Source organism: Garra rufa, chromosome 14, assembly GCF_049309525.1.
Source record: "Garra rufa chromosome 14, GarRuf1.0, whole genome shotgun sequence".
NCBI lineage: Eukaryota > Metazoa > Chordata > Actinopteri > Cypriniformes > Cyprinidae > Garra > Garra rufa.
The window spans coordinates 24,281,747-24,304,062 of NC_133374.1; the positions used below are offsets into that span (position 1 = coordinate 24,281,747).

The following is a 22,316-nucleotide window of genomic DNA, read 5'->3' on the forward strand; positions in this document are numbered from 1 at the left end:
GTCCTTGACCAGCAACATGACCAGCATAAACCAGCTAAAACCAGCATCCCAGCACCAAAACATACCTAACCAGCATATGCTGTTTTTTTCAGCAGGGAAGGTATCAGCAACTGGCAATATCTCGAACTATTGTCAATACACAGGAGTTCTCAACTCTGGCCCTCGAGGTCCATTTTCCTGCAGAGTTTAGCTCCAACCCTAATCAAACACACCTGAACAAGCTAATCAAGCTCTGCATCATTACTAGAAAGTTACAGGCAAGTGAGTTTGATCAAGGTTGGAGGTAAACTCTTCAGGAAAGTGGACCTCGAGGGCCAGAGTTGAGAACCTCTGCACTATACTATCGTCTATAACCCTAACTTGGTGGTTCTTCAAGATCTTGACTGTAGCCTATTTCTACAGTTTTTTTTCAATATAGTTAATTTAGAGTTAGTTTCATTTCTACAAATGGTGCAAACTCTGCTAGATTATAGATCAAAGATTCCCATTACCCTGCCATTCTGTGATTGGCAGTGATCGGCAATCGGCAGATCATGATCTTGGTGATCGGTAATCAGTGATAGGCCCCAAAAATGCTGATCGGAGCATCTCTATAGTCGACACAGCATCGTCTTTTAGTTTCAGTCTTTTTGAAAGTGTTCTGTCGATTTGTGTCTTGTTTGTAAACGAATCTGTGGTAAAATGTTCTTACTGACGTGGTCTGGAACTTCATTAAAAATGAAGTTCATCCACTATTTCCTAATGTTGGGATCAGAAGGAAGGCAATGCAAAGACTGTAGGGTTTAGGCATCTTGTTGTCTTCAGAGCCATCTTTATCGCTTGGTTTCTGCGTAGATCTGCGTTTGCCTCTCTCTTTATTAACACTACATGTGCGAATTGGTGGGCGGCGCTAAACAGGCAGTGATGTAGAAGCAGGTGTTGATCATCTTCTGCAGAGGTGAGGATTAGCCACACTGTTACCTTATAAAATGGCACATTCCACAACTTGTCGTTTTGGCAGATTGGCTTCAATATAAGTTCTTTTTAGACTAATCTTCTAAAAAGTCTTCTTTCTTTCACACATTTTAGCCACTATATGTAACACTTTCTCCTCTTCTTCAACAGTAACATCCCTAGTGTAGGAAGTGCAGTTGAGCAGGACCAGAGCTGCACCCCTCAGACACACAACACCTTCATGTCTAACAGCGCCCCACCCAGCAACAGTGGCGCTGGCATCCTGCCATCCCCCGCCACCCCTCGAATCTCCGCCCCAACACCACGGACACCCCGAACCCCACGCACCCCCAGAGGCCCTGCCAGTGTCCAGGGCTCACTGAAATACGAAAACTCCGACCTCTATTCACCCGCCTCTACGCCCTCCACCTGTCGACCTTTAAATTCAGTGGAGCCGGCCACCGTGCCCTCCATCCCGGAAGCTCACAGCCTATACGTCACCCTCATCCTCTCCGAGTCGGTCATGAATCTCTTCAAGGACTGCAACTTCGACAGCTGTTGCATCTGCGTCTGCAACATGAACATTACAGGGGCGGATGTGGGCGTCTATATCAGCGATCCCAACATGGATTCGCAGTACTCAAGCATGGAACTCTGCTCCTGTGGTTTTAGCGCTGTCATGAACCGGCGCTATGGTAATGGGTCCGGCCTCTTTCTGGAGGACGAACTGGACATCATGGGACGGGGTTCGGATGCCGGACGGGAGACTGAGAAGCACTTTGAGGCTGTTCGTGCAGCCTCCCTTCAGAGAGGGGCGGCCCTTAAAGAGCAGGTCCCGGATGATCTAATCCTCCTGTTGCAGGACCTGTGCACTAACCCCTTCTCCCCCATCATCAGGCCAGAACATCCCAGCACCAGTCTCAAGCTCCCCATGCGTCTGGAGGAGAGGGACTATTATAGTGACTGCTACTTGGCTCTGGAGCATGGCAGACAGTTCATGGACAACATGTCTGGTGGAAAAGTCGATGAGACACTGGTCAAGAGCTCCTCTTTACACCACTGGGCCAAACGCAATGGTGAGACTTCCTCTTGTTTTTTTTTTTTTTACTTTAATATGACTTGAGAATGCCTTATGCATAAAATCTAAATTTAAACTGAAACATATTAATTCTGCAACTGTTGTTTTTAACTTCTAAAGTCACAAACTTAATTGTGGTTTATTCATTTAAAGGGATGGTTCACCCAAAATGAAACTTCTGTCATTTAATTACTAACCCTCATGTCTTTCCATACCTGAAAGACCTTTGTTTATCTTCGGAACACAAATTAAGATATTTTTGATGAAATTCGAGAGCTTTCTGACCATGCATCTTTGAAGTAGCGACAGTTCATTTATTCTGTATTTGTGGCGTACATCTGAATGAAACAGATCAGTGGAAAAGAAACAAATGAAGAGCAGGATTTGGTTCAGTTTGCCAGTTGTTGATTGTAGGCAGAACAGAATGCGAGCTTGGCAGTCGATTGTAAGAGGGCCAAAATGATCTGAGAAATCCAGCATGTGTTACCAGAGTGATCCAGTTATGACTATGTGTTCACAAATAGATCAGCATGCATTTAGAAAGTAGATATTGTGATTTTTTTTTCATTTCATGTAGACGTGTAGCAAATTGTGCAAGTAACCTACAAAATGGCTTTCTCAAACTAGGGGGCTAGATTTACTAAACGCTAGCACTAGAATGCAATTCCATAAAAGCCTCGATGGGAGGGGAAATTCTGCATGTGATATACTGGCAGTGCGCACATTAAAGAACAGACGCAGCTGGATCATTTCCATAATGACCAGTGCAATCTACCAAGAGCAGTGCAAATTATTGCCTGCTTTAAGACATGCTTTTTTGAGGGGTTAAATATGGCACAAATACCAGTATTTTGATGAGCTCAAATGTTAGTCAATCACTTTGCATGATTCATTTTAATATTCTCTTCCCATAAATTTTGTGTCTGAAAGAGAAACTCCTTCAAATTGCATATTCAATAAGGTCAGGTGCAAAAATAACTGTACACGATTTTTCAGCGCTAATTCTTCACTGTGCGTCTTTAGTAAATCCTGACAGTACTATTTTAACGCCAAAAGGTGATTTGCGCTGGTACATGCTGTTAGTAAATCTGGCCCTAAATGTGTTTAACAGTAAGTCTGTTTGAAGTCAAATCCATTGTATTTGTAAAACACTATTCTCTCTGCATCCCTGCAGCTTTCGACATGAGCATGCTGTTCTCCCAGGACGTGCTGAGAATGCTGCTGTCGCTGCAGCCTGTCTTGCAGGACACCATCCAGAAGAAGAGGTCTGTGCGCTCTTGGGGAGTCCAGGGCCCCCTTACCTGGCAGCAGTTCCACAAGATGGCTGGCAGGGGATCGTATGGTAGGCATAACTCAACAGACACCATCCTCTGCATCGTTTATAAATATATACGATATAGCCATATTCACACAACTCTTTTCTCTTAGGCACAGATGAATCTCCAGAGCCTCTCCCCATCCCCACCTTACTGGTGGGTTACGAGTATGACTTTGTGGTGCTGTCTCCTTTTGCTCTGCCATACTGGGAGAAGCTTCTGCTTGACCCATACAGCTCTCAGCGGGATATCGGATACATGGTGGTGTGTCCCGACAACGAAGCCCTACTTAATGGAGCCAAGACTTTCTTTAGAGACTTGACAGCTGTATATGAGGTTAGAACAAGCTAATAAACTCGCATTGCAGTTGAGTTCAAAAGTTTACATACACCTTGGAGAATCTGCAAAATGTAAATTGTTAGCAAAATAAGAGGGATCATAAAAAATGTATACTTGAATAAGATATTTCAAATAAAAGATGTTTCCATATAGTCCAAAAAAGAAAATAATAGTTATAATTTATAAAAATGACACTTTTCAAAAGTTTACAAACACTTGATTCTTTATACTGTTGTTACTTTAATGATCTACAGCTGTGTTATTTTTGTTTATTGATAGTTGTTCATGAGTCCCTTGTTTGTCCTAAACAGTTAAACTGCCTGCTGTTCTTCAGAAAAATCTTTTCAGGTCCCACAAATTATTTGGTTTTTCAGCTTTGTGTATTTGAACCCTTTCCAACAAGGACTGTATGATTTTGAGATCCATCTTTTCACACTGAGGACAACTGAGCGACTCGTATGCAACTAGAAAGTTCAAACCCTCACTGATGCTCCAGAAGGAGAAATGATGCCTTAAGAGCCAGGGGGTATAAACTTTTGAACTAAAAGAAGATGGTAAATTGTTCTTATTTTGTCTAAATATCATGTTTATTTAATTTATCACTGCCCTTCAATAGCTACAGAAGATGATTAAGATGCTTATGTTCCCCAGAATACTAAATAAGTTAAATTTACCCTGATCTTCAAATACAAAAAGTTTTCACCTCCGGCTCTTAATGCATCGTGTTTCTTTCTGAAGCATTTGAACCTTTTGTAATAGTTGCATATGAGTCCCTCAGTTGTCCTCAGTGTGAAAAGATGAATCTCAGAATCATACAGTCATTGTTGGAAAGGGTTCAACTACACAGAAATGCTGAAAAACCAAGAATTTGTGGGACCTGAAGGATTTTTCTGGAGAACATTGGACCATTTAACTATTCAGGACAAACAAGGGACTTTTTGTATGATCCCTCTTATTTTGGTAAAATAATTAACAAGTGTATGTTACCTTTTGACCTCAACTGTATTTGGTAAATGTTGCTTAATAATAATGTCCCAACTTTATCTGAATTTGTTCAGTACACTTTTGTAAAACTATTATATACTATATAGGAAATCTCAACTGACTTGACATGATTTATAATTGTTCGACAGTCCTGTCGGCTCGGTCAGCACAGGCCCATCTCCAAGTCTCACGCTGATGGCATTGTGATGGTGAACGATACTGGATCCAAACCTCTCACGGATCAGAATCTCACTGACTGGCTTCCAAAAACCATCAACAGCAGCAGCGAGGCATTTAACAAGCTCAAACTCTACGCTCAAGTGTGCTGTCACGACTTGGGTATGTGTAGAACCAAATTAAAAGTTCTTCAATGCTGTGCGGACAAAATGAATGCAATAGTCTTATAATATTTCTTATCTCTTCAGCATCCATTCTGGCATCCCAGTCTTTGGACAGCTCACTGCTTTCCCAACGAAACCCGACTAGCTCTACACAAACTTCCAACTCTGGCAGCCCCACAACAGCCACTCAGAACACCACACCAACCACCAACAGCACCTCCAACACTAACACCACTACCACCGCCGCAACCCCCACATCCACCACTGCTTCCTCTTCCTCCTGCTCTCAGGGCATAGGCACCATGCCGTCTTCCAAGCCCAATTCACTGCCTCCTTTTGGGGGCTTGCAGTCCAGCCAGCCGAGTGGTGGTCAGAGTGCAGGGACTCTGGGGGATGGCACGTCAGCCACCAGTCAACCTCAGGTCCAGTCTGAGCCCGCAGAGAGGTACCATCTTTCACATACACACAATCTTGATACTGATTCTTTCAAGTGTGATCTCTGATCCGTGATTTATCTGTGTCACAGCACAATGGAGAGAGAGAAAGTGGGAGTGCCGACTGACGGAGACTCCCATGCCGTCACCTATCCTCCTTCTATAGTGATCTACATCGTAAACCCGTTCAGCTATGAGGAGACTGGACAAGGCAGCGATTCTTGCGTGTGGACGATGAGTCTTCTTCGCTGTTACCTAGAGATGCTTCAGACTCTTCCTCCTCACATCAGGAATGCTGTATATGTCCAAGTAAGTATACATCTGATCTGATTATAATGTCATGTTGCTTGGTTCTAAACAACCTGTGTTGTTTTTTTTGTTTTTTTCCCAGATTATACCCAGTCAGTACTTACTGCAGCCGGTCTGGAGTGAGGAGCGCCATATATACGCACAGCACCTGAAGTCTCTGGCTTTCTCAGTTTACACTCAGTGCAGACGGCGTCTGCCAACCTCCACTAACGTCAAAACGCTAACAGGCTTCGGCCCCGGCCTGGCCATTGACACTGCACTACAGAGCAAAGAGGTACTCCTAATAATTGCCAGTGTATTAGGCAAAGTGTTTCAAATTCAATAGATTTCAATACAGATTTACACAATATTTTTATTCCGTTTCTTTCATTATTTCTATAAATGCAAGGCAGTCTGTGGAGAAGTTCAGAGGAATAATATTACTATTAATAATAGATGCATTAATTTATTGATAATTTTGTTGATATTTTTTGTTGATATATAGTTACTGTTTTTATATAAATGAGTATATTCTTTTTTATATATATGTATTTGTCTCAATAAAAATGCATTTTCATTAATATAAATGTATATTATCGGTCAAAAGTTTGCAGTAATTACAATAGTAAGAAACCGTTTTTGACTTAAGTTTCTAATGCTCAGCAACAAAAATACGATTTAAAAAAAAACCTATTGAAAACTTGAAAATTTGTCAGGATGCTCTCATCTGAATAGAAAGTTCAGTGAATAGCATTTAATTATATCTCACAATTATGACTTTTTTTCTCGCAATTGCAAGAGATTTTTACTCAAAATTATAAGTTATACGAATTGCGAGATAAACTTGCAATTATTACTTTTTTTCTCTGAATTGCATGATATAAATTTATAAATGCGAGATTGTATCTTGCAATTCTGACGTTTTTTTTCTATATTCTGAGTTTGTATCTTTCAATTCTGACTTTTTTTCTCACAGTTTTCAGAATTGTGAATTGTGAATATAAACCATTCTGAGGAAATGAACAATTCTGACTTCATAACTCGCAATTGTAAGTTTATATCTTACAATTCTGAAAGAACAAACTCAGATATGCGAGTTTGTATCACAATTCAGAGAAAAAAGTCAGAATTGTGAGATGTTAACTCTGAAACTAAATGGGGCTTCCATATCCACAATCATATTGAGATGCAAAAACTGTTTTCAACATTGATGGTATAGATGGTAATATATAATAGATACTTCTTGAGCTTTTACCCAGTAGTGTACAGCTGCCTTTATGTTTTAAAATAGGGTGTTTCACAAATAAATCATCTTATTTTTGGGTCTGTGGCATCAAAAAAAAGAAGGCAACTGAAGGCAGGAAATCAATTCTGAGACGCACAAATAATACAAAACTATATAAAAATAGGACTGTGTCCAAATTGTAATATTGACCTCTTGGTTCTTGCCCTTTTCAGAGACCAGAGTGTTTACATCTCTACGCACCGCCGTTCGTCCTGGCACCAGTGAAGGACAAGCAAACAGAGCTGGGTGAGACTTTCGGAGAGGCTGCCCAAAAATACAACGTGCTGTTTGTGGCCTACTGCCTTTCACATGACCAGAGGTGGCTCCTGGCTTCATGCACAGACCAGTACGGAGAGCTGCTGGAAACCTGCGTCATCAGCATCGACGTACCCAACCGGTGAGCACTTGAGAGTTGGTCTTCAATTGGCTTAGTTTGCTTAACCCCAGGCCTCTGTTTGTGACTGGTGTGTTTGTGCGTTTTCACACAGTGCTCGGAGGAAAAAGGGCTCTGCACGACGCCAGGGCATTCAGAAACTTTGGGAATGGTGCCTGGGACTCGTACAGATGACCTCACTTCCTTGGCGCATTGTGATTGGCCGGCTCGGAAGGATAGGTCACGGAGAGCTACGTGGTAGGTTTAGGAATTATGCAGAGTGTTTGTTTGTCATTGTGCTCTTTGCTATTGATCTAACTGCTGTTTTTGTTCCAATCAGATTGGAGTATTCTGTTGAGTAGGCGAAACTTGCAGTCTCTCAGCAGACGACTGAAGGAAATGTGCAGGATGTGCGGCATCTCTGCCGCGGACAGTCCCAGCATCCTCAGTACCTGTCTAGTCGCCATGGAACCACAGGCTTCCTTTGTCATCATGCCAGGTCATTAATGTGGCGCTTTCACACAGAGCGGTTGTTTTGCATTTGGCTGTATCCTTTAGAAACTTTTGAATATTTGATGAAAGTTCATAATTTTTCCTCCCTTTTCTGTCTCTCCAGACTCCGTGTCCACGGGCTCAGTGTTTGGCCGCAGCACAACCCTAAACATGCAGTCGCAGTTAAACACTCCTCAGGATACCTCCTGCACTCACATCCTTGTGTTCCCCACCTCTGCAGGCCTCCAGGCCTTCAATCCCATCAACGGTCAGTCACTTTCACATCTACCCCACCAAGCACTTCTACTTATTAATAGGGATGTAACTGTATTATCAATATTGTGATATCCCGATAGCAAAACTGTATATATTATCGTGGTCACAAGATGATATGAAAGTGTATTTTAAAAAAATCTATATTTAAACTTCTTATTCTAACATAAAAGGTTTTTAAAGTTGTTTTGGGCCATTATGCTTTGGCGCAGTATCTGTCAAACAAACTAAAACCGAAAGCACAATTTGACTTAATCCCTTCATCAAGTCCACTTTCGTTGCGTGTTTCAAAGCGAAGCAATTTTAATTTTATATTTTAATTTTAATTTTATATTTAAGTTTAAATATTAATTTTACTTTTTTTTTACAGTGCAGTTGTTTTACAATATATTAGAGATGCACCGATTGCAATTTTCTTGGCTAATTCCGATTTCCGTTTTCTTTTTTTTTCTTTTTTTTTTTTTAGTAAATCTAACCTGTCGATATTGATTTTTGCTGATTTTCTTTCTAAAATGTATAATTGACAGCATACACAAACAAAAGTCTATATTTTTGAAAAAAAAAATTTAAAAAATTACTTGCATAATAAAAGATTATTAAACATTACAAATTCCCCTAATCTGGTTACATCTAAAGTTACAGATGTTCTCTCACTTAAACAACTCTCAAAAAATTGTGACTAGAAAGAGGTAGAAATGACAATTGACTGAAAATTAGTTGCTGCATATACCAAAACAGATGTCATTTCCAACTATGTTTAGAAATTAGTGTCATTTTTCCCCCTAACCTTTTTAAATGTGTCATCTTTCACATCAAATTCTTACATATTGTCAATTAATTCAGTTAGAATAATAAGAAACTGTAGATTTGTTAGCTTTCAAATGAAATCAGTATCAACAAACACCATCTTTCCACTGCAGAGAAAGCTGCATCTGAAGTGGCATTAGATGTATTTACACTGACTGTCTGATGAAGATAAGGTGCCATAAATGCATTTACGCCACAGAATTGCAAATTCATAAATACTTTTATAAGATGAATGTTTTAAATACTTTGTAAACATACAAATAAGAAATGTTGGGGAAAATGCAGTAGTACTTTAAGATGAAACCAAGCCACCAATAGGTGGCGATAAAAGACTGTTTGAATGAGTGAGTCATTTAGTCCTTCATTGAACAGATTTGTTCAAATGGCTGATTATTTAAAAAATGAGGCAAGTTTACTGTTTATGAATGGGTTCATTCAAAAACGTGGATTTATTCAATAGCGAAACACCGCTGTGTTGCTCAGAGACACACAACAGTTCTTTTGCAAGTACTTTTGTCAGTGAAATTTAGCAAAACAGTCAATATTGTGTTATAATGTAAGTCGCTTAATTTTAACTTCTTGTTTAAATATCACAATAACGTATTGTTGACTTCCTATCGTTATATTATATTGTGAGATTTTATAGTCGTTGCATCCCTGCTTATTAATTGTGTTTATAACAGGCTAATGTAAGTTTTCATTGTGTTTGCAGATGTCAACGACGGAATGGGCGGCATGGATGGGATCTTGGACCTGCTGTCAGAGAATGACCTGGTTGATCCTGATCTCATTAACATCATACCCAACTCTCCCACCACCTCCCCAGTACAATCGCCAGGATCACATTACCACCACGGAGGAGACGGAAGCAAGGTAAACCGATTTGCTCTGTCCTTCTGAAGAATTTCACATATTATACCAGCTGAAGTCGTTTTTCAAAGCTCTGAATTCACCCATCCTCAGGGCCAGAGCACGGACAGGATGGAGTCTCACGACGAGTCTCCCAACATCCTCCAGCAGCCCATGGCTCTGGGCTACTTTGTTTCCACGGCTAAAGCCGGCCCACTGCCTGACTGGTTCTGGTCCTCGTGTCCACAGGCAAAGAACCAATGTCCTCTCTTCCTGAAGGTGAGCGGTTCAGTAAACATCATAATCTTTTCGCTTCAGAGATGCATTACAGCTTTATTGTCTGAATCATGTTTCACAATGTAATCTATTTAGCAGAGCTGCAGAGGTGTCCTATAATGAATGTTTCTGTCTTCCTGTCAGGCTTCTCTGCACCTTAATGTTTCGTCAGTGCAGTCAGATGAGTTGCTGCACAGTAAACACTCTCACCCTCTGGACTCCAGCCATACCTCAGATGTGCTCAGGTATCAGCTGCACCCCTTACACCAGGGTTCCTCAAATCTTGAGCTGCAGAGTTTAGCTCCAACCCTGATCAAACTCACCTACCTGTGGTTTTCTAATGATCCTGAAGACATTGATTAGCAAGATTAGATGTGTTTGATTAGGGTTAGAGATAAACTCGGCAGGAAAGTGAATCTCGTAGCCCAGATTTGAGGGTTTTAATTATATCCCATGTCTCTTATATATTTCTGTACATTTATAAATTTTCCCACATGGTGTGATCCTCATTTTTCATACTTGTTGGAGCTTCAATAATTCAAAATTATATTGATAGCAACTGATTTATGAGCCATCCTAGACTGGATTTGATTAATTAACAAATTGGCTTTTCAAGTCTTTCTTTTAAAAGCATTAAACACCATTTACTTAAAGGATAGTTCACCCACAGTCATCATTTACTCAACGTCATGTTGTTTCAAACTCACAAGACGTTCACTGTTGTAAAAAAACACAAAATGAAAACATTTTATGATTTTGGTTATTTAATTCCACCAAAATTGTTAAACGGAAACTTGGGTATTAAGACTTAAATGGCATTTAACGTAAATGATGTGTCTTACTGAAATACGTAGTAGAAAACCCTTGAAAGATTTATGTTATTTAAAAAATCTACATATTTTTATACATACTTTGGACTATGGGGTGCGCCATTATTCCGATAATGTCAAATGGTTGTACTCTGTGAGCTACTGGTGCTACACGTTGCTTGGAAAATAAAATACTGATTAGGGGTGGGAAAAAAAATCGATATTGCAATATATTGTTGTGCTCTCTGTCGCAATAAATAATCGATACACTAACGGCCAATATCGATATTTTATTACAACACAAAATTATTAATTTACCCGCCGTCACTGTCACTACCCAATATCTACCATTCTGTTTGCGGGGGGCGCTGTTCGAGTAAATAGGGGTAAAGTGGCAGAAGCAGCGGCCAGTGAAGAACACAAGTTATCTAACAACAACAGAGAAGAAGCGCAGAAAAAGAGAAGTGAGAAAAATGGCGGAAAAAAACGAAAACCAAACAAAGACGCACCCGCTAGTTGAGCATGCTGATCAGTTACGCCTGTTTCACACATACTCCGTCTGCAGTGCGTATGCGTTGAGTATTTTTTTCCGCACCCATGTTAACGGATTAGAGCGTTCACACTGCACGCGGTTGCTGTCCGGCAGTACGTCCCAGAAGCGGTGTGCAAGTGCATTCAAGTGCATTGAATAATACGTTGTTTATAAAACGTGTTCTGTGTGAAAGCAAAACGAGTCCGTGCTGCTTCTGCATCGCACACGGACTGCATACGCACTGCAGACGCACTATGTGTGAAACAGGCGTTAGTGTTCCTCAAGAAGAATATGCCTTGATGTGTCCACTGTCCAGGTTAACATAAAGCACTTTACAGTAACTTACTACTGACGTTTCAGTATCACGGTTTACACATGTTAGTTAATGTTCATGTTGTTTTTTTAATGTTCAGGCACTTTTATCTGTCTAGCTGTACAGCGTTTACATTTAAGACCAGGAGGCAGTGAGTTATTATCCAAATGCATATTTCTTTGCACAGTGTTGAAAATGTTGGCATTAATAAATGCTTAAGATTTCCTTATTATGGGTATTTTTTTCTTTTTCAGTCACATATATCGTGATATATCGTTGATGAAATTTCTTCCAATATATTGAATATCGTAGATATCGCGAATCGTGATATTATCGATATCGTGGGCCACATATCGTCACAGAATTGAATCGTGAGTTACCTGTATCGTCCCACCCCTAATACTGATACAATGCCACATTGTGTGGCTTTTGGTTGTAATATTCAGTCGAAGGGCAACTAGAGAAGCAATGTCGATGAGAAGTCTTCACTGCTTTCCTACTGATAAGAAGAGGAGAAAAGAATGGGAAGATGCCTGTGGACAAATAAAACCTGCGTCTTTGTTCTTCCCACTTTAGCCCTGATGTGTTTGAGGCTTTTAGTAGAACACAGATGCTAAAAAAAAATGCTTACAAACGGCAGAGACAAGAATCGCTAGATGCCATCCTGGCAGGATGTAAACATGCCGACACTTGTCATGACTGAGTTTCTCACTGTGGATTTCACTCGATATCTGGGGACGTTTAGATTTCTTGTGGGGAAAAATCAATGATATGGCATTTGGTTTAAGCACTTATATCCATAAGTTGTGTCGCTTATATCCCTGAGTTATGTTGCAGTAAAAGCAACAGGTAGCGCCAGTAGTTTTAGTAAAGATCCCAGCCATTTCATGCCATCAAAATAATGGCCGAAATGGAGTGGCTTTTTTTTTTTTTTTTTTTTTAAATAACCTAAATCTTTCATGGGTTTTATGGGTCATTTATGTTATTTGTTATAAGTCTTAATAGCTTGGGTTCCCTTTAAAGAAATCCATATGACTTTCTAAGGAGACAAGGCATATTTGTAGCATTTTAATTAAGATTTGTTAATATAACTACATTTAAAGAGTTTTAAATGTAGTTTGCATTGTTTGCAGAGGCCCCTTGTTGAGAATCACTGCTTTAAATAATGAATAGGTTTACTTTAGGCCTCTAGTCACGAATCTCATCAAATATGGTCTAAAAGTCTAAATTAAGTCTGTCTAGAAAGTCTTGAAGACGTAAACCACTAGCTTCATATGGATTACAATAATTTTATGAACTTTTTGAAATGTCAAAGTTTTAATAAAATGGACTTCCATTTAAAAAAAAAATCTGTGCTCTCAAAAAAAAAAAGTATGCCTAAATTTAAGTTTGATTAATTTGAAATGTATACTTTGTTGTTACAAAGTTACATTTTCAAACTGCATTTATTGAAATTCTTAGAATCGGTTTCATTAGCACAGTTAAATAGATGCCAAAAGTATAATGTCAAATAATGTTGTGCTATGTTTTTTATTTATTTATTTATGGTTTGAGTGCTGAAATCTTACGTTTCATTCATGTATGACTGACAAATATACATCACATTAACTTTATTAGCTTTTGTTAAAATTGTGTAATCCAAATAACTGGAAATTGTATATGCAATTCAAATACATCTTAAATTTAGGTCTAAATATTTAAGTGTGTTTTGAAAATGAATGCAAGTCTTGTGCATTTGAAGAGACATGAGGATGTACAATTAATAAAATGTGACCCTGGACCACAAATAATGAATTGAATAAATCAGCTTTCCATTGGTGTATGGTTTGTTAGGATATGACAGTATTTGGCTGAGATACAACTGTTTGAAAATCTGGAATCTGAGGGTGCAAAAAAAATCGAAATACTGAAAAAATCACCTTTAAAGTTGTCCAAATGAAGTTCTTAGCAATGCATATTACTAATGAAAAATTAAGTTTGGATATATTTAGGGTAGGAAATTGGCATAAACAAAAAAACAACTACTTTAGACTGGTTTTGTGGCGCAGAGTCACAAATAATTTCCATTTTTAAATAAACTATCCATAATACTAATGGGTTTGTCCCACATTTGTTTTGTTTGCAGATTTGTGCTGGAACAGTACAACGCCCTGTCGTGGCTGACCTGTGACCCAGCGACTCAGGACCGGCGCTCTTGTCTGCCCGTGCACTTTGTTGTGCTCAACCAAATGTACAACTTCATCATGAACATGCTCTAACAAACCGAGGGGTTGCCATGATTTCTCACGACAGACCCCGCAGAGACACAGCACCGCTGCACTGCCGCCGTGGGCACGGCTGGGCAAACCCACTTCAATCAGACAGCGCACTTACGGCAATGCCAGGCTGCCCAGTTTATGCCAAGTGTCCATCTCACAACAACTGGAGGGAAAGGAACTAATCCATCTCAATGAACTCAAGTCCCTTGACAACGCCCTGAAAGTGCAGTTTGGGTCAGTTTTTATCCAGTTGAAATGCCTGCATATATCTTATTTATTGTACGTTTTTAAATGTGTAATTTCTTAATCTTTTATATTATATAAAGACGGGAAGCTGCATAATGCCTTCCTAAACGAATTGAAAATGGTTTGTCATGTATGTAATTGTCTTAATTACAGAACCGACAAGTGAATTTGCTGTAGGTTGCTTTTAGAGGACTATTTAGAGAAATATTTTCTCCACAATTTTTACTGTCACAGTGTACAGATGAAGTATACAGGAGCTCACGTTCTTACCTTTGTGTGGTGGGGACTTTAAGATAGGCTGTAGCTACAGAATTCCTGTACAGCAATTTAATGTGTTCAAATAAGAGGACAAGAGGTACATTGTCGGATTATATATTTTATATCACAGATTTAGAGAATTGTGTGTGTATATAAATGTGTACATACAATTGTGTGCCGCTATGGATGGTGCAGCCCATGTTTTAGGAATAAAGTGTGTAAAACCTGAAACCTGTGGTCGTCATTGAACAAATATCTTGGGTTTCTAGGGAAAAAAACGAGACACCATATTGCAGGAGGTTTCATCATACTCTCCAGGTATGATAAGCCCTCCAGGGAGAAATTGCTGTGTATTTATTCTGCTCAAATCCCTGTGAAATGACATGGTGCTATTCTCATCAGGCCTGTTCGCGTGTCCTGGCGACCGGCTGTGCATATGCGCTCGTTTCCTGATGGAGCTGAACCAGAGGCTGAGCTATGAATGTGCGTGTTAATAGTATTTTAACTGTTCACTGAGATCCTGGACACAGCATCACTTTCTATATTGTTGCCACTGCTCTTGGCATGATGGTTATGGCTCCTGGGGAATTATTACACATTTTTTTTTCCTCCTGTCTTTCTTAGTCATGTACCAGTCGTATGTGCTACTGCTGATAAAATGCCTTCATCTGTAGTGTCAAAATGTTTTCATTTTGTTCTGCATTCAATCTTGGAAATTGCTCATTTGAAAGACATGGAATTCCTGCAGGCACTGAGATGTGCGTAAAATTACAGGCATTATATGAATTATACATAAGACACTTCTATGCCTCAGGGCTTGATTTTTATTAAAACTAACGGATTTCAAATTTTATTTTTCATGCATTGAGGTTAAATTAAAATAAAAAACTTTGGTAACACTTTACGATAAGGTTTATTAGTGAACATGAACTAAGAATGAACAATAATTCTACAGCACTTATTAATCTCAGTTAATGTTAATTTCAGCATTTACTAAAGCATTACTAATGTTAACAAACTATTTGTGATTTTAATAATTGCACTGTGAACTAACATGAACAAACATTGGATTTCTGTATTTTTAATAACTATCATTACATTTATGAATAGTGTACAAGTGTATTGTTCATTGTTAGTTAATATTTACTAATGTTAATACATGACCTTATTGTAAAGTGTTACCAAAACTTTTATTATGCCTCATAATTTATTTATTTTTTGCTGTTTAATGTCTACAGATAATGCTTTACCAAGTCTTCTAAGTCTTAAAACATGTGGGAATATTACTTGGTAGGAAAAAACTAGCGCAAGCAAGTATTTATCGACCTGAAAATATATTTCAGTTTTTGTCGAGTGTCCCTCAGAGGTAGTGTCGTTTTTACCACAACCAAATAATTAATATATATTAATATTAATAACCCAATGAAGCCTTTTCAAAAGTTAGTTTACATCGAAGATCTTGACATGAGGGAATGGGACGTGTTGTATTAAGAAAACAAAGATAAAAAAACAAGGTAAATATTCCTGTGAAAGTGTGAACATTTTATTGTCCATCATTTCCAGTCAAACTGTAACTGTTTGACTTAATTTGGACGGTTGTGTATTTATTTTTTTTTTTTTTTTTTTTTTTAAACCTAATTTCATTTCAACTAACCAAAGAAAGACTTGGATGACATCAGGAAATTTTAATTCTGGAGTGAACTAATCCTTTAATCTTATTGACAGCTTTAATTTTTTTTTTTTTTTTTTTTATTTATTTTTTTTATTGCCAACAAATATACTATTTACAGGTGATACATCAAAGGCCAACAAAACATACATGACTGTAAACATGATTTTTGTGTGCATGTGAGTGTGCGTGTAAGTGGTAATTATAACTGTGTCGAGGTTGGAACACAAGGGAACATGTAGATAAGTACCACAGACATAATAATAATAAAAAATAATAAAAATGATGATAGTAGTATTAACAAAAATTGGAGGATGGAGGGTGTGAATGGTACTCAGGGGTCAGGGTGAGGAAGATGATAAATGGCAGTAATAATAATATTAATAATAATAGTATTGATAATAATAATAATAATAACATTTTAAATGAACTACTTTAATCAAGAATGAGGGGAGGTTTGAGGATCAAGAAGAGGGCAATTCTATTAATATAGTAATTTAGTAATATATAGGATATATAAATAGAATATCTATAAAATAAAATAAGGTATTCCTTATTATTATAAATATATATATATATATATATATATATATATATATATATATATATATATATACACATACATACACATATATACATACATTACAAAAAAAAAAAAAAAAAAAACACTATTGAGTTATTACACAGCTGCCCAGTTAATCCCCTGCTCACGTCACCCGGACGGCCATCTAGTAGAGGTGCCGTGGAGGCACAGGGCCCTAACTCCCACCCCCGGGCCACCACGCACACATGTCCAGCTTACCCTATTTCTTTGTACTTTTATTTTTTAATATTTAACCCTTTTTATTTGTGATAGATGAATGTTCAACTAATGTGAGATGCATTAAAAGAAAAGTGTGACGTGCAGCGTGGGACTATCCCTGTGCAGTCACACTTACCCTATGTGTAATTTTTTTTTTTTTTTTTCCTCATGATGTATATGTATGTGTATGTCAACTAATGTATAAAGCATTAAAAAGCCAGACATGTAGTGCTAATCAGTGGCAATAAACTCAGGGTAATCTGAAGGTAAAAGGACCCCGGCCTCCCAATGCACCCACCTGCAGCCAATCCGAGCCACATAGAACAGGGTCACAGATGTCACAGCCAACTGGGGCCCAGAGGCAGAAAAGGAGAAAACAGAGGAGAAAAAAAATAAATAAAAATTAATAAACAATTACAAAATAAAAAAAAGGGGGGGGGGGTAGATGTGGTGTTAGGAAGAGAGTTGAAGAAAAGAGAGAGCGAGCTTGAATAAGAGAAAAGAAAAAAAAAATTATACTTATATTAATAATGATAATAATAGTGTATAATGTTAATAATTTAAATAAACTTAAATACTTAATTAGGTGTGATATTACAACAATGTTGCTACCTCCTCTTAACCCTCTTTACCCCCTCAATTATTATTTATTTATTTATTTTTCTTTTCTTCTAGATATTGATGAAGTTGTATGGTTGAGGGTGGCTTCAGACAAAGAGGGTCAGCTTGTTTATGAGATTTAACCAAGAGGGTTGTAATTTTGATGGTGGTTTCAGACAAAAAGTGGTGAGTGGGTTCATGATTGTTGGAAGTTTACAAGAGATAACCAAGAGGAGTGTAATTCTGATGTATTTTTTGTGATTGAAGTGAACTGGTTATCCATGGACATGTACTCTATTAGTAAGTTATTCCAAGATGCAATATGTATAGTATTCCTTGATTTCCAGTTCATGAGGATAGTTTTCTTGGCGATAGTTAGGGCCACTAAGAGCAACTGAGTGTTTGTATTATTTAAGTTGGTTAGTGATATGTCGCCTAGTAAACAGAGGGAGGGAGACAGTGGGACGTGACATCCCAGAAGGTTTGATAGTGAGCCAGTTATGTTTTCCCAAAATGTTTTAACTGAGGTGCAATGCCAAATGGCGTGAAAATAGGTGTCTGGAGTGTTTTGTGTACAATGAGTGCATATTTCTGAAGTAAAACCCATTTTGAATAGTTTGCGTCCAGTTAGATGAAATCTATGAAGTACTTTATACTGTATAAGTTGCAGGTTGGCATTTTTTGTCATGAAGTAGATATTTTTGCAGATTTGTGTCCAGAAAGCGGCATCGGGAGTAATGGATAAGTCTGATTCCCATTTTGCGTTTGGTAGGCTCAATGTGTTGTCTGATTTTGATATTAACCTGTATAATTTGGAGAGTAGTTTTTTTAAGGAAGATATATTAATTAGTTCTGAGATTGGAGGTGAAAGGTCTAGATTAGTTGTACGAATGTCAATTTTTGATTGAATTGATGATTTGATTTGTGAATATTCCAAGAAACAATTACTCCCAATACCGTATTTCTGGACCAAGTGGGAAAATGGTGCCAGGTTATTATTTAAAAAGATATGCTGAAGTTGTGTTATGCCCTTTTCTGCCCATGTGCGTAAATTAAGTGGCTTCTTGTTAACTATAAAATCTGGGTTATTCCAAATCGGGGTGAATTTAGATGGTGCAAGCGTGGAGTTTGTTATTTGGTGAAATTTCCACCAGGCTGTCAGAGTTGCAGCTATTGTTGGCATTTTAAAACAGTAATGTTTTTTGATTGTCCGGTTAAGGAAGGGTAATTCTGAAGTGTTAATGTCCTTACAAATTGTTTGTTCAACATCTAGCCATGTGTTTTCTGATGGGTTAGGGTGAATCCATTTATGTATGTATTGGAGCTGGTTGGCCAAAAAGTAATGATAAAAATGTGGTGCTTCCAGTCCTCCTTGTGTTTTTGATTTCTGTAAAGTAGTGAGTTTGATTCTTGGGGTCTTGTTTTTCCAGTAAAATTTGGTAATTATTGAATCTAGTGATTTAAACCAGGTAATGGTGGGCTGTGTTGGAATCATTGTGAATAAATAATTTAATTTCGGGAGTATAGTCATTTTAATTACTGATATTCTGCCCATAATAGATAGTGGTAAATTCATCCAGCGATGAAGATCATCTTCTATTGTGCATTTAAAAGCTAGCTTTAAGTATCTAGTACAGTGTACACTGTCAGACATTTTATTTGAAAAATAAAAATTTCCATAACCGTAATATGAAAATATGTGATTAAGTTGTAGTGGAAAGGCATTGTGAAGGAAACGTTAATGAAAAGTTACTATTTCTCCACTATGTACAGTCGTGGCCAAAAGTTTTAAGAATGACAAATATTAGTTTTCAAAAAGTTTGCTGCTAAACTGCTTTTATATCTTTGTTTCAGTTGTTTCTGTGATGTACTGAAATATAATTACAAGCACTTCATACGTTTCAAAGGCTTTTATCGACAATTACATGACATTTATGCAAAGAGTCAGTATTTGCAGTGTCAGGACCTCTGCAATTCGACTGGGCATGCTCTCAATCAACTTCTGGGCCAAATCCTGACTGATAGCAACCCATTCTTTCATAATCACTTCTTGGAGTTTGTCAGAATTAGTGGGTTTTTGTTTGTCCACCCACCTCTTGAGGATTGACCACACGTTCTCAATGGGATTAAGATCTGGGGAGTTTCCAGGCCATGGACCCAAAATTTTAACGTTTTGGTCCCCGAGCCACTTAGTTATCACTTTTGCCTTATGGCACGGTGCTCCATCGTGCTGGAAAATGCATTGTTCTTCACCAAACTGTTGTTGGATTGTTGGAAGAAGTTGCTGTTGGAGGGTGTTTTGGTACCATTCTTTATTCATGGCTGTGTTTTTGGGCAAAATTGTGTGTGAGCCCACTCCCTTGGATGAGAAGCAACCCCACACATGAATGGTCTCAGGATGCTTTACTGTTGGCATGACACAGGACTGATGGTAGCGCTCACCTTTTCTTCTCCGGACAAGCCTTTTTCCAGATGCCCCAAACAATCGGAAAGAGGCTTCATCGGAGAATATGACTTTGCCCCAGTCCTCAGCAGTCCATTCGCCATACTTTTTGCAGAAGATCAATCTGTCCCTGATGTTTTTTTGGAGAGAAGTGGCTTCTTTGCTGCCCTTCTTGACACCAGGCCATCTTCCAAAAGTCTTGGCCTCACTGTGCGTGCAGATGCGCTCACACCTGCCTGCTGCCATTCCTGAGCAAGCTCTGCACTGGTGGCACTCCGATCCCGCAGCTGAATCCTCTTTAGGAGACGATCCTGGCGCTTGCTGGAATTTCTTGGATGCCCTGAAGCCTTCTTAAAAAGAATTGAATCTCTTTCCTTGAAGTTCTTGATGATCCTATAAATTGTTGATTTAGGTGCAATCTTAGTAGCCACAATATTCTTGCCTGTGAAGCCATTTTTATGCAACGCAATGATGGCTGCACACGTTTCTTTGCAGGTCACCATGGTTAACAGTGGAAGAACAATGATTTCAAGCATCACCCTCCTTTTAACATGTCAAGTCTGCCATTCTAACCCAATCAGCCTGACATAATGATCTCCAGCCTTGTGCTCGTCAACATTCTCACCTGAGTTAACAAGACGATTACTGAAATGATCTCAGCAGGTCCTTTAATGACAGCAATGAAATGCAGTGGAAAGTTTTTTCGGGATTAAGTTAATTTTCATGGCAAAGAAGGACTATACAATTCATCTGATCACTCTTCATAACATTCTGGAGTATATGCAAATTGCTATTATAAAAACTTAAGCAGCAACTTTTCCAATTTCCAGTATTTATGTAATTCTCAAAACTTTTGGCCACAACTGTATATCCATTATAGATAGGCCTATTGTGAGTGGATACATTCAACGTATGTGTGTGGAAAGTGTGTAGTTTAAGTCAACAGGGCCTATTGTTAATATAGCTATGTTTGTAATATTTAGTATACAACCAGAACAGAACAAAACGAATTGAACCGAAATACTGTGTATGAAATGTGACCCTGGACCACAAAACCAGTCATCAGGGTTTAAATTAAAAAAAAATTTTAAACTGAGATTTTTCCGAAAGCTGTATAAATGAGCTTTCCATTGATATATGGTTTGGGAGGATATGACAATATTTGGCTGAGATATAACTATTTAAAAATTAGGAATTTAAGGCTGCAAATGAATCAAAATATTGAGAAAATCGCCTTTAAAGTTGTCCACATGAAGTTCTTACTAAGCAAAAAATAAGTTTTGATATATTTACGGTAAAAAAATTTTTTTGCAAAATATCTTCATGGAACGTGATTTTTATTTATTATCCTAATGATTTTTGGCATTTAAGAAAAATCGATCATTTTAACCCATACATGTATTTTTGGCTATTGCTACAAATACCCGTGCTACTTAAGACTGGTTTTGTGGTCCAGGGTCACAAATATTACATTGCAGAACAGTCGTTGTTTATATTGTTTATTAATTTGCCTCTTTTTTTTCTATTAGATAACAACAACATACTCGCAAAGAAATTAAAAACTTTTATTGTTATCATTTATTTTGCAAATTAAAACATTTGACTGTAGTAAAAAAAAAAAAGTGTTTAAAATAATAACTATTTTATATTTATGCATGAGTTACCAATTACCATCATAAAATCCCAAAAAGGTAAGTGTTTCGTGACGGATATTTTATCCTCTTTAAACAAGCGCAGCTGTATGTGTCCAGCAGGTGGAGCTGTCGCGCTTTCATTACATCCCGAAGCCGTTGAAGAAGTTCAACCTCTCAGGTGGACAAAAACAACGCAGCTGCTTGCTATCATATCGACTGAGCAGTGCAAGTACATCTACAACATACATAGCGTTTCTTTAAGTGCTTCAGCTAATGCAGCAAACCTTCAACCTCTATAAACCTATTATGAAATATTCGCATATACTTAAGAGTCCTTCAACATTTTAATGGCTGATTTTCACATGTCATCATCTGTTGAGTGCAGCATTTTCTACCTTCAGCTTGCTGACAGTTGAGATGACCCGAGAGGATGGAGGATATCGACTGGGTGTCACTCAGGCATCCAGCAGGCTTCTCGGACAAAACCTGTTAGGCCTTTAATAGCCAAGTTCACGGCCTCGTTTCAGGCCCGAGGGAAAATTACCTTTAGCTCTTCACCACGCCAGGGGTCTCGGAGATTGGAGAGCGATAGCGGAGAAGGGAGTAATCGGACTCCTGTAATTGCCTGTCGGGGCTGACATTTGTAGTTAGGGGAGCTGGGAAATGGACCTCACAGACCACAGG

General features: G+C 38.3%; 1 protein-coding gene across 1 annotated transcript in view; it reads left to right on the plus strand.

Moving 5' to 3' along the window:
• Positions 1–14,715, plus strand: part of med13b (mediator complex subunit 13b) — a 47,003-nt gene extending 32,288 nt beyond the window's left edge. The window contains exons 16-30 of the mRNA XM_073817651.1: positions 1,105–2,009; positions 3,186–3,353; positions 3,440–3,663; positions 4,800–4,989; positions 5,076–5,436; positions 5,518–5,734; positions 5,817–6,008; positions 7,172–7,395; positions 7,487–7,629; positions 7,712–7,870; positions 7,988–8,131; positions 9,656–9,816; positions 9,907–10,071; positions 10,213–10,313; positions 13,848–14,715. Of these exons, the coding sequence (XP_073673752.1) occupies positions 1,105–2,009; positions 3,186–3,353; positions 3,440–3,663; positions 4,800–4,989; positions 5,076–5,436; positions 5,518–5,734; positions 5,817–6,008; positions 7,172–7,395; positions 7,487–7,629; positions 7,712–7,870; positions 7,988–8,131; positions 9,656–9,816; positions 9,907–10,071; positions 10,213–10,313; positions 13,848–13,980 (3,487 nt within the window). The 3' untranslated portion in view covers positions 13,981–14,715. The remainder of the gene's footprint in view (positions 1–1,104; positions 2,010–3,185; positions 3,354–3,439; positions 3,664–4,799; positions 4,990–5,075; positions 5,437–5,517; positions 5,735–5,816; positions 6,009–7,171; positions 7,396–7,486; positions 7,630–7,711; positions 7,871–7,987; positions 8,132–9,655; positions 9,817–9,906; positions 10,072–10,212; positions 10,314–13,847) is intronic.
• The last annotated feature ends 7,601 nt before the right edge of the window (positions 14,716–22,316 follow it).